This window comes from Sinocyclocheilus anshuiensis, unplaced genomic scaffold (genome assembly GCF_001515605.1).
Source record: "Sinocyclocheilus anshuiensis isolate Anshui unplaced genomic scaffold, SAMN03320099.WGS_v1.1 scaffold1910, whole genome shotgun sequence".
Taxonomy (NCBI): domain Eukaryota; kingdom Metazoa; phylum Chordata; class Actinopteri; order Cypriniformes; family Cyprinidae; genus Sinocyclocheilus; species Sinocyclocheilus anshuiensis.
In genome coordinates, this window is record NW_015546013.1 from 316,647 (window position 1) to 328,909 (window position 12,263).

Here is a 12,263-nt window from a genome sequence, read left to right on the forward strand (position 1 = left end):
CAGTAGATTTCGCACTTTTGTTCTGTTCAAAAATAAATAATAAATTTCTGTAATTGTCATATTGGGGTAAAATATTATTTTATTGTGTAATGCATAAAAACCACCAGCCTCTGGCTGATTGTGTCTTTGCCATTTATTTTTCTGATTTAGTTCGATCCTTTTTGAAGTCCCTTCCCATTCCATCTCTCTAAGTACCTTTTTGAAGAGTTTCATCCTGACTATAATTTACAAGATAACATGAAGTTTCAACCCTCTAAACTCGAAGACCTAAGTTTGTTGATTTTTTAAGTAAAAATATATGAATAAATTGGTTCCAAGTTAAAACCTGCAGTTAGATTATTGCAGTTTTTATGACCAAAAATAGGAAATTGACTTAATTTGAAGAAAACTGAGTTGAAAATATAATATATAGGCATATGTAATATATATATTTTTTAAGGTTAATGTCAGGATATTGATTTTTCTCTGAATAACTTATTCGAACTAATTGACTCAAGGACAGTATGACATTATCTATCTATCTATCTAGGTACTCAGTGCAGTTGAACTTAATTTTATTCACTAAACTGTTCTCTGGTCCATCTACAGGTTCACAGGGCGGGTTGGTTTACAGTGCCCAGACAAAGGCGAGGCTGTTGATTGGTTACCAGTCAGTCCATTCACATGTAAATCAGCCCTCATAAATGTCCCCCTTCAATCGCCCACTTTGCACAGTATATGTAGTGCTTGTTAGCACAGACTTTTGTCTCGAACTGAACCCGCCGACCATCTGCCCCCCATTCAGGCGTCCTCTCAGTGGTCTCTCTCTCTATACTGCAGCAATATGGCCCCCGCGTCCCGCAGCAACAGACACGAGGAGGACTATTTCGGAATAAAAGACAGAAAGGTACGCAACGCGTCTTTTTAATCCCACAAGCAAACGTTTATCGACGCTTTCCACAAGTTAAACGCATTCTCTCTCCCTCTTCAGACGAGGAAGCCGCTGGTGGAGAAAAAGAGACGCGCCCGCATCAATGAAAGTTTACAGGAGCTGAGGCTACTGCTAGCCGACCCGGATGTAAGCTTATTTAGCACTTCTTCAAGCATCTGTATCCAGCACCAACATACAGCGCAAAGACAGTCTTAACGTCGCTGTTTATTTATTTATTTATTTTAGGCGCAGGTAAAAATGGAGAACGCCGAGGTATTGGAAATGACCGTGAAGCGCGTGGAAAGTATCCTGCAAAACAAAGCGAAGGGTAAGAAGAGCTGTTATCAAGTTTCATACAGGCCTGCCTTTAAAAAACACCCCGAGTCGCAGCGAGTGTATTTCGGTCGTGACGTCACGCCGCTTTTCTCCTCTGCAGAAGCTGACAGCGCGGACCGCGAAGCTAACGAGCGGTTCGCCGCGGGATACATCCAGTGCATGCATGAGGTGCACACCTTCGTGTCCAGCTGTCCGGGAATCGACGCGACCATCGCCGCCGACCTGCTGACGACGAGGATCGCTTTCAGGACATCCTGTCAGATCTCCTGTCGGACTCTAGTAACTGTGGCACTTGGCCTGGCCAGGCGACGTACGCCGCGTTGTCGCCCGGAGACAGGAGCGTGGTCAGCAGCGGCTCCTCAGTCTTGTCCCCGGCCCCCTCCACCACCTCCAGCGATGACCTTTGCTCTGACCTGGATGACACGGACACGGAGCACAGCCGAGTCTCGGTGGACGCCAGGGAACAAGCGCCAAGCGTGCCAACCGTGCATCTCTCCAAGTCCATGTGGAGACCTTGGTAGACAGATGCTTCTGGAGATCCCAGCTGATTCATGAACAGTATATTTTAGTTTAGAGCTATATAGACATGCAATAGTCCAGGAGCACCTTTCTGACAGACCATGGACAGTTCTACATATATAGGAATAGGGCAGCTGCAACGTTTTTTTTGTCATTTGTGACCTTGGACCACAAAACCAGTGATAAGATGTATACATCATCTCAAAGCGGAATAAATAAGGACATTATTTGGCTGAGATACAACTATTTGAAAATCTGGAATCTGAGGGTGCAAAAAAATAAAATATAATAATAATAATAATTTGAGAAAATCGCCTTTAAAGTTGTCCAAATGAAGTTCTTAGCAATGCATATTACTAATCAAAAAATTAAGTTTTGATATATTCTCGGTAGGAAATTTACAAAATATCTTCATGGAACATGATCTTTAGGCCTGCTTAATATCCTAATGATTTTTGGCATAAAAGAAAAATCGATCGTTTTGACCCATACAGCTATTTCTGGCTATTGCTACAAATATCCCCGTGCTACTTACGACTGCTTTTGTGCTCCAGGGTCGACCCGTTGATACCCCTCAGAAGCGCTTCTTGGTGCAACAATGTGCATTTCAGTTCAGTTTCACACAAGAGTTCGTATTTTTATTTAATTGTTTTTGTATAAGCTAAGTTAAAACAACTCTGTAAGGATAAATAATATTTCTAGGGAGTGTTTTCCCATCTCTAATTATTGTAGGCTATAGGGTGTAAATATTTAAATGTTGTGGCTGTAGATATAGATCTCTGACATAAAAAAATAAGATTTAGCCTATGTTATCATTATGATGAAGTAATTTTGTAAAAATGTACTGACATTTAATGTGTGTTATATGTGATTGTGATTTCAATAAAACGTTTTGATTTCCTCACTGTAAAGAGTTTCATGTTCTTTTTACGGTAACGCGAATTTGAGGCTTTTCTCGGGATTGACCAAGAGCAGATGCTATGCCGTTTTTAGGCAGTTGCAATTGCTTTGATGAAATAACCAGAGTATGTAAATTGTTTTATCACACCTTTTCTATTATTTCGGAAAGTGTGAACGTCCGCTTTGGGTGCTCTGGCCCTCCAGACGTGTAAAACGTAACGCCTCAGTCACGGTTAACCGTCAGCGCAGACACAATGGCTGGCACTGTGTAAGGTGTCGTGTGGTGCTGTGTAGACTATACGTGTTACTGCTCAAATCTGCCATAGAAAATAAGCAAAGCAAAAATAGATGTTTGCAGTTTAGATTTAATAATGACATTTTGGCGGAAACTATGGTTGTAATGGTAAGGGACAGATCGTAAAACCGGCAACCTTACGTCCGTTACGTGGGTTCCGTAACGTTTGACGTACCGTAACTGTTCAATCTAATCATACAACAAAATATATTTACTATAGAAATGTACGTGGAAAAATGAAGTTAATTCAAATGACTTTTCCAGGGGATGGGGTTGACGACTTCAGATGAAGTCTAGCTTAAAATATAGCAGTTACAAGGGTAATGTAATAGCCTACACGTAACATATAACGGTTCAGTAACCACCAAAAAGTAACATATTGTGTGAGGTCACACACACACACACACACACACACACACACGCACACACACACTCACTCACTCACTCACACACACACACTCATTACACTCACACACACACACACACTCACTCACACACAACTTACTGTATTCGCGCGGTTTTCAGTCACGTCGACAAAAAAGAAATAGCACGTTAGTTCCATTACATTGGTTAAACATATCCTACCACAAAACCATTATGGAGGTTTATTTTTAAATTCAGGACGGTAACTGTACTAGGCCTGCGCCTGCAAGCCGCAACTAATAGCGGCTGACAGAAAAAGTAGCAATGTCTGATTAAAGTTGAGTTGTCTACATGGATAGTTTTAAGATCTGCTCAGTGTCTTAGTTAATATAAATCATCGTTTGATGTAAATTAAATACGTATTAACTCTTTTAAATCCACATATAATGTTCGCAGACTGTTGACAGGTTGTATTAGCTCTGCTTTCATCGGATCGGGGCCGGATTTTCGGTTGTTGTCTTGGTAGGAGGCCTGAAGGAACCATTCACACCTTGTACTCAAATTGGCGCAGGTGTGAAGGAGAGGAACTAGCGCGTCTTTCATGTGTGGAGGCACAAACCCCTGTCTGGCGCGCAGCGAGTGGAGTCTGATCACATGAAGGGAAGCTGTGCGTCGGATGTGCGCTGTATTATAATAATAAAAAACTGCTGTAACGGTCGTCTGACTTTGAACATATGGCGCAGAAAGGGCCCCTCAGCTCCAACGGTCCATTTGCGCAGGACTGGCTTGTACTCAAATGATTATCAGAACAACAAAATACTGAGAATAGGAATTTACATTCCTCTGATTTACTTTGTTTTTGTTTTAAATAAAAAAAATATATTTTTTTACATTTATTTGCAATGTTTGATAAAATAATTAGGATTGCTTTTTTGAGTTGCCAAGTGAAAAGCAGTTTATATAGCTAAATCTAATTTTTATATAAATTTACATACATTTTATTTAAAGCAAATATGCTTTATAGACAGAGGGGTCTGTCAAATTCAAATAAAATCCAAGATTGATTGTTTCATGTGACTATTTGTATGTAAAAAACTGATCAGGGCTATTTAATTCCAGTTTAAATTCCAATTTTATGTCATTTTTCATGATCACAATACATGAAAACGTGCTGGAAGATGCAGTGGTACATTTAAAGTAACAACTTATGTATATAAATGTAAGAAGAAATGCACATTTTAAAATGCATAAGGCATGCTAATCTGAATTATTTACCAAAAAGCGGTTTAATTTATCTAACCTCACATATGCTATACATTGTGTTTTAAATATAACAAGAGGAAACACACATTTTTAAAAAATAGACTTTAATTCAAATTCACTTCAGCATGAAGGAACACCGTATAGTAACAAGTTCGAAAGTGACAGAACACAAGCACATTTATTCACAACGTGGGCTAAAAGTTTTTTCCTCGACATTAAAGGCTTAAGAGGCCAAGTTGACCTCCACATTAGTGTTATCTTTGAACCTGCTATTGAAATCTCATTCTGCCCATATGTCCCTAAGGTGTTTTTGTGCTGGGGATTTATGGTACAGCAGGTTTTCACAGGTTAAGGTAGGGACTCTCGGTGAGATCAAAACTTCTGTCTGTGTAGATTCAATCTAGGGCTTATAAAAGAGGAGAAATTTAACACTGAGGTACTACATCGCAACAGACCATCAGACAGCCAGTCTGAACAAGACAACAGCACCTAAACTCTTTAGCTTGAAATACTTTTCACATAAATTCACCTAATGCTACTAATGCACTCGACGCACTCACTATCTGATCAAATAAGCTGCCAGTGCTAAAGCAAAGTGACACGACTAAGTTATCTTGGTTTGTGCCAATTATGTAGAGCACGTTCCATCTGTCCTTGTTTAATAAATAATACATCAGCTCACAAACTACAAGTCCTCAGTGTTAAATTGTGAATTTGAAAGGATATCAGAAACATATCCAATAACACAAATATCAAACACCAGAAGAACTGTTTCAAGAGCTTATACGCCTATTCAAAAGAGAAAAAAAAAAAGTAAAATAGTTTCTTTTTTTTTTAAGTTGTAAAGAAGAAATAAGTTAGTATGTGTATATGCACATTAAGTGAAAAAAAACTGTCAGGGAAACACTGAAAAGGAAATATTATTCCTTAATATTAAAATCTAACAGTAATGGTCATTGAACAGCTCAGAGTCTGGCTTTAGAGACAGTTTAGACTGTCTGGAAATAATTAATTCACTCTGATTTATTCTCTCACTCATTCATGTATTTACACATCTGTACATATTCACACAAACACATTCACACAGACGAGCAACAGAACGAGTCTTCGTGAAGGTCCGAGGCTGCGGCAGGAGCATCTTTCGATGCTAAAATGTCTGCTTTGTCCGATCAGAAGAGGTCTGTATTCTTACAGGTGGAAAGAGGGGTTCAGTTCAGGTGACAGGTTCGAGAAAGCCATGTGTTTCTGAGTGCATAGAGTCTTCACTGCTATTGGCCGGAGGCGCCGTGACATCACCGCTTTCTGTTTCTCCCATGTGCAGATCTGGTGGATCCTCCTCTGTCAGGGTTTCACTGACCTCTTCACAGCCAACACACGCCTGCAGATAAACACTCTTATTAGTCTGCATAGAGTTTGAAAGCCATTTTACTTCTTTAATGTGAAGTAGCCTCCTGTATTCTACAATTAAGAAAATGCTGGGAAAGAAATTCAGATTACATTTTACCACCTTAATATTTTTCAATGCAGTTATTATTTAAAAAAATTGAACATATTGTGCATTTAATTCTAATTCTACTGATTAATTAAAAAAATAATATTAATATTATATGTATAAAATAAAATGCAAACACATACACACTCAAATATTTACACTACTTTTTAAAAGTTTGGGGTCGGTACTTTTATTCAGCAAAGATGCATTAAATTGATTGAAAATCTTACAAAAATATTAGTTTTATTAAACATTAAACTGTTTTCAACACCGATAATGTTTCTGTAAATATTAATAAAAAATAATAAATATTTCTTGAGCACCAAGCATATTAGAATTATTTCTGAAGGATCATGTGACACTGAAGACTGGAAAAATGATGCTGAAAATTCAGTTTTGCATTAATATTTCACAATATTACGTTTTTTTCTGTATTTTTGTAGTGTATACTTTCCATGCATCAAAATAAGAACACCGTTAATGCATTAAAAACTGACTTCAGTATATATCAGTGTATATAACAGACCTTGACGTCGAATGCTTTGGGCAGCCCACCTCTTCTCATCCAGGGATGCACCTCCACCAGCTCTCTCCTCTGCTCTTCTGTAAAGCGCGGCTGACTTTTCTGCATCTGCCGCAGCTTCTCCCTGTCCTCCCTTAGAACCTTCTCAATGTCACTGCAAAAGGGAAAAAGATGTTTGTAATTTAGTGTCAAGTCAGCATCCATGATTATTTTCATGGTGAAAACCATGTCAAAATACAATAAAAGATTAAAACCTATATACAGGAATTTGTTTAACCAGTATTTCAAGCAGTTTGAAAATCGATTGTGGGTCAAGCTGACAGGAAGGTAAAAGACTTCCTCTTCTAGACTCTATCATTCTATTAACACAGTTCTACAGATGAAGGGTAGGAAGGGGGGGGTTGGTTACTGGTAAGCGGGCTTTACTAGTAGTGGAGTGGGGGGGTCTATTTCTCCTGTCTCCGCCCACTCACCGAGATGGTAACTGGTATGAAACATCTTCGTCCACGTTAGCCATGAGCAGCCACAGTGGGTCCTGCAGTACATACTTGATCAGGGTCTCACTCCCATCCAGCGACCCAGAGCCCGAACCAGAGCCTTGCCCCGTGGCCTTATGGGATTTCTGGGAAGAATCCACACTGGCGAAGTAGTTACTGCTGTTGTTGCTTGTGTTGCTGCTTCCTGAGGAAGAAAAAAAAAAAAAAGAGCAGAAAGAGTGATGAGAGAAGTGGACCTTTTTAACAGCACAGGTTTATAATGGAAATTCTGTATTGGAGCAATCAAACAAGAATTTAGAGGAAGTGGGAAAAACATTTTTGGCACATGTTGTTTATTGTGGGTTTAGAATATGAGGTTCTTCCTCTTTTGGGATTGCTTTTGTGTGGTTGCATAAAACAATGTCAGGATATATAACAATGATCATGTTTTTACTGCATGTGTAGGACTGATCTGACTGCCAGACAGTCAAATGCATTTTTGCGGTAGAAAGCCCCTTATTAACGAGGCATTATTAACACAGTCGGCCGTCATAAAAAGGTGGGACAAATAAAATCAGATTTGTATAGAAATACCTGTGTCCTCCCATGGTGAATGCAGCCTTATAGATCTTACAATGTTCGTTCACAACTGAGCTTTTGTTTATTATTACAGATTGGCTACCGAAAAAAAAAGAAAAAAAAAAAGAAAATCTACATGAGAAATACAATAAAGGTAACCGTGCCCTTGATTTAATCAAATGTATAAATATTTACACTACAATTCAAAAGTTTGGGGTCAGTAAGACCGTTTAATGTTTTTGAAAGAAGCTGCATTTATTTGATAAAAAAAATACAGTAAAAATTGTGAGATATCATTACAATTTAAAATAACCACTTTCTATTTAAATATATTTTAAAGTATACATTTTTTAAAGTGTAATTTCATTATTCCAGTTTTCAGCGTCACATCATCCTTCATTCTAATGTGCTGATTTGCTGCTCAAGAAATATTTCTGATTATTATCAATGTTGAAAACAGTCGTGCTGCTTAATATTTTTGTGGAAACCGTGATACATTTTTACAGGATTATTTGATGAATCGAATGTTCTAGCATTTATTAGAAATAGAAATCCTTTGTAACATCATACATGTTTTTACTGTCACTTTAATGCTTAATTTAATGTGTCTTTGGTCAATAAAAATATTAATCAAAAAAGATAAGAATCTTTAATGATTTAAATAAAGGACTGTCAGCATCAAAATCGATATCAAGACTCAATAAATTGGCAATGTGTAGTAACAGCCCTGCTTGTGTACACTACAACGGACAGATCAGAAATAATTTAAATTTTTTATAAAAAAAATAAAGATTTATACATTTCTAAACTCACCAGTTCTGCTGGCAGACCCGCCTCTAGCAGACGTTTCACAGCCGTTAGACCCAGAGCCCATGGAGCCCGAGGTGGCAGAGCCGGTGCCAGAGCGCGAGTCCTCTGGGAGAATGTCCAGCAGGTCACTAGATGATGAGAACGCATCGCTATACTGACCGTCGACAGGTGACCCTTCATCCTAAAAAACAACAAAAATACAGAACAAAATAAATTTTATTCTATTTTTATATAAACAATGAATACAGATTTTCCAATACCAAACCAATGTTAAGTAAAGCATTTAAATCACTTTGAATCTAAATGCCTTCAATTCACATGTAAGCCCCGTGGCAGCTATTCTCACATCTATAAACATAACTGCATAGTTGTTTAATTGCTCATTTATATCCCCTGCATACCAGCTGTATATAAAAAAATCATATAGTAAATTATCAAAACGTCCAGAATAACCTCTTGACTCAATACAAAGAATATAAAGTTTTAAGCTGCATGGTTTGTAACATTATGAGAAAGTGAAAGTAGTATCTTTTAATGTATTATTTATTTATTTATTAAACATATAACATCATATCCTGTCAAGGAATCCTAAATAATCCTTTGCATGCTTAAAAACCTAAAGTGAAGAATGCTAAATTTTAAGCAGCTTGGTCTGTAGCATTATGAAAAAGTGAAGATGGTATAACAATTTATTATTATTATTATTATCATTCATTCATTCATTCAGAATTTCTTATTACTATTATCTTAAATACAGATGCAAGTGTGACATTGTATATTGTTGGAGGATCCTAAATAATTTTGCATGCTTAAGGCCTAATGTAAAGAATACAAACTTTTCAGCTGCATGTTTGGTATATAATTTTCACATTCATTGTTATTTATTATAATAATTTTTTTTTAAATACAGATATTACTTTTGCAATAATAATCATGTTATAATTTGTTATGCTTAAAGTCTAATGTGACTGCATCAAGATGTAAAGCTTAAATTCGGATCGTCTTGCTTTTTAAAAAAAGCAAAAACTGCCACCTGTTGGTCAAACCAAAGATTTGCATTTTAGTTTTTCTGTTTTGTGTTGTTTGAATACATTCAGGCAAAATGAAAGTATAAGATGCGAGAGTAAGAAAATTATGAAAAAAAAAAAAAAAAACTGGTCAAAAATGCACTGTAATAAGATTTCCAACCTGTGGCACATCCTTGTCAGTTGCTTTCTCCACACTACTGCTGCAGTTGGCCTGTGGTACAACAGATGGCGCCGTGCTCTCTTGCCTCTCAGCAGAGCGTTGAGTCTCCTCTAACTGCAGCAGGTTCAGCTGCAAAGGCGAACTGCAGCGTGACTGAAACAAAGGCGGAGACGGCGGCCCGCCTCCACCCCCGGACTGAGGGGTGGGGCTTCGTGAAGGCTCCTCCCTCAGCTCGGGCTCCGGCAGTTTTGGGGGCTCCTCGGGACACGCGAACGGAAACGGCTGTGGCGGGAATGGAGTCTGTGGAGGGAATGGCGCCTGTGCGGTGAAACTAGGCTGAGGTTGAAAGGTAGGCTGTGTGGGGAAACTTCCTTGCTTGGGGTAGAACGGCTGCCGTGGAGCGCCGCCCATCTGTGGGAACATGTAGTTGGGCAGTACCAGCGCCACCATGGGCGTGACCAGAGGAGCCGAATACGGTGTCTGGATGGGCTGCATGGGGATGTGCGGATCCTGGCTGCACTGACTCTCCCCAAAGCCTGAGAGCGGAGCATCTACCCTAGGCTGCATGCCGCCGGCTCCCGGGTACATCTGCAGCGGGTACGTGGGCATCACAGCCGGATAGGCGATGGGGAAGGTGGATTGGGATGTGTCTGAGGGAGACCAGGAGGTCTGGTTGAGGCCCTGCAGCTGAGGTCTGGGTGAAGGTCTACGGCCTGAAGGAGTGCTGTCAGAAGACTCGCTTGGCTTGATCCGCTTGGACTTGGTCTTCTTGCTGCGACCCCGGCGGGTCCCGGTGGTCTCCTGTGCGCCGCCACCACCCTGCTTACAGGAACGAGCAGCGGGAACAGCTGCAGAGAAAGATTTATCAACTATTTATCAACAACAACTGATCAACAATTATCAACTTAAATCATGTAAAAACTACTTTGAAATTTTTTTTTTATATTTACAATCAAAGAACAAAACAAATTGTGATTGGAATAAACAAATAAGCTTTATATGTTATTATATAATATGACTGTAAAATAATAAAATGTAATAGAATAAGTAATATAGTAATAATAATTAATGTTATGTTTACTAATAATGTAATAATAATATTAATTATTATGAGGTTTATTATTATTATTATATATAGAATGGCCATGTATGGTGTCCCATACTCTAAATTTGTGCTCTGCATTTCACCCATCCACGTGCACACACACAGCAGTGAGTAGTGAACAAACACACACACACACACACACACACACACACCCGGAGCAGTGGGCAGCCATTTTTGCTGCCGCCCTCGGGGAGCAGTTGGGGGTTCGGTGCCTTGCTCAAGGGTCTCACCTCAGTCGTAGTATTGAAGATGAAAGAGAGCGCTGGACATTCACTCCCCCCACCTACAATCCCTGCCGGACCTGAGACTCGAACCCGTGACCTTTGGGTTACAAGCCCGACTCTCAAACCATTAGGCCACGACTGCCCCTTATTTTTGTAAGAAAAATAATATAAAAATTCAGAATAACTATAAAATTGCAATACTAATATTTATGGCTTGTCTTAATTTTTTTATTTTTAAATGATCAGATTATATTGATATTGTTTTTATTAAATGATCAGGTATTTTTCACAACATGTTTTGGATGATGGTAGGCGCACATTGCATTCCCAAAAGCATGTTATAAACGACACATTATAAACTCAGAGCACATTTGCAGAGATGTATTTGTGTGGAACAGCATTTACTGTGAACCGAGTCGCTCAAAGACACTGAAAACACAGGATCATGAGCTGCTCACGTGTAAAAGAACACAGTGCTGTGCAGCTTTTGACTCAAATCTTTCCTTACCCTCCGATGCGACTTGTCCTTTTCTTCTCTCCAGATAGAGGGAGCAGTCGGCTTTGAAAGCGTGCACACCTCGCAGCTCTCTGAAGCGGCTGAGGAATGCATGCTCTTCCTTCTGTGTGTGCGCAGCCAGAACCTGCTTGGTCAGGCCCAGCTTCTTGTAAGCCTCTCGCTCCTGATTGTGTGGCGAGACTGCAGCCGGAGGAACAGTGAGACCCTGACCTTCAGTGCCTTCAGCACTGGGGACATCCTCGATGATCTCTGCAAAGAACAACACAAGACGTTTAACTACAATGAGCAACGTGTTTTCCCAAAACTCAGGTGACACGACCAGCACTTGTTTACGGGCTGCATCCAGGCCTTCTCAAGTTTATCTCATGCATGTTGGGATGGGAATCAGGGGAAAATGCTAGAAAGATGCATACTTTCCTGAAGCCCTGCCAGGGTGATTTGCACCTTTATTTTACTCATCAACTCAATCAAATGGCTTCGCAATCAATTTTTTGTCCCTATGTCATGGGAAGATTTTACTAACTTTGAAGTTTGGAAGAGAATTCTTGCTTTGGAGAGATGTGTCTTGTTGAGGATATGACTAAAACAAAAAAGTTGTTTTTTTTACCAAGGAAAAGACAAAACACATACAGCTCTAATACAGATAAGTTAGATATGTATCCAAAACCTAGTGAGCTGCAAAAGTAGCATTTTATTATTTCTCCATATTGGACGATGCATATCAACTGTTACTGGATATAACACTGTTAAATGTAAAATTTTT

The 12,263-nt window shown here is 39.2% G+C and overlaps 1 protein-coding gene and 1 pseudogene across 3 annotated transcripts in view; one reads left to right on the top strand and one right to left on the bottom strand.

The window, feature by feature from the left end:
• Nucleotides 1-605: 605 nt before the first annotated feature.
• LOC107698470 (transcription cofactor HES-6-like) lies at nt 606-1,937 on the top strand (annotated as a pseudogene).
• Nucleotides 1,938-4,673: 2,736 nt separating this feature from the next.
• The window catches only part of per2 (period circadian clock 2), a 39,062-nt gene continuing 31,472 nt past the window's right edge, over nt 4,674-12,263 (bottom strand). For 2 of the 3 annotated variants that reach the window (XM_016499507.1, XM_016499506.1), the window contains 5 exons: nt 9,655-10,502; nt 8,470-8,647; nt 7,075-7,282; nt 6,605-6,755; nt 4,674-5,964 (listed from right to left, as the gene is read on the bottom strand). In XM_016499507.1, coding sequence (XP_016354993.1) covers nt 5,800-5,964; nt 6,605-6,755; nt 7,075-7,282; nt 8,470-8,647; nt 9,655-10,502 — 1,550 coding nt within the window. In that variant the 3' untranslated portion in view covers nt 4,674-5,799. The remainder of the gene's footprint in view (nt 5,965-6,604; nt 6,756-7,074; nt 7,283-8,469; nt 8,648-9,654; nt 10,503-12,263) is intronic. The other variant, XM_016499509.1, reaches the window with a different exon arrangement.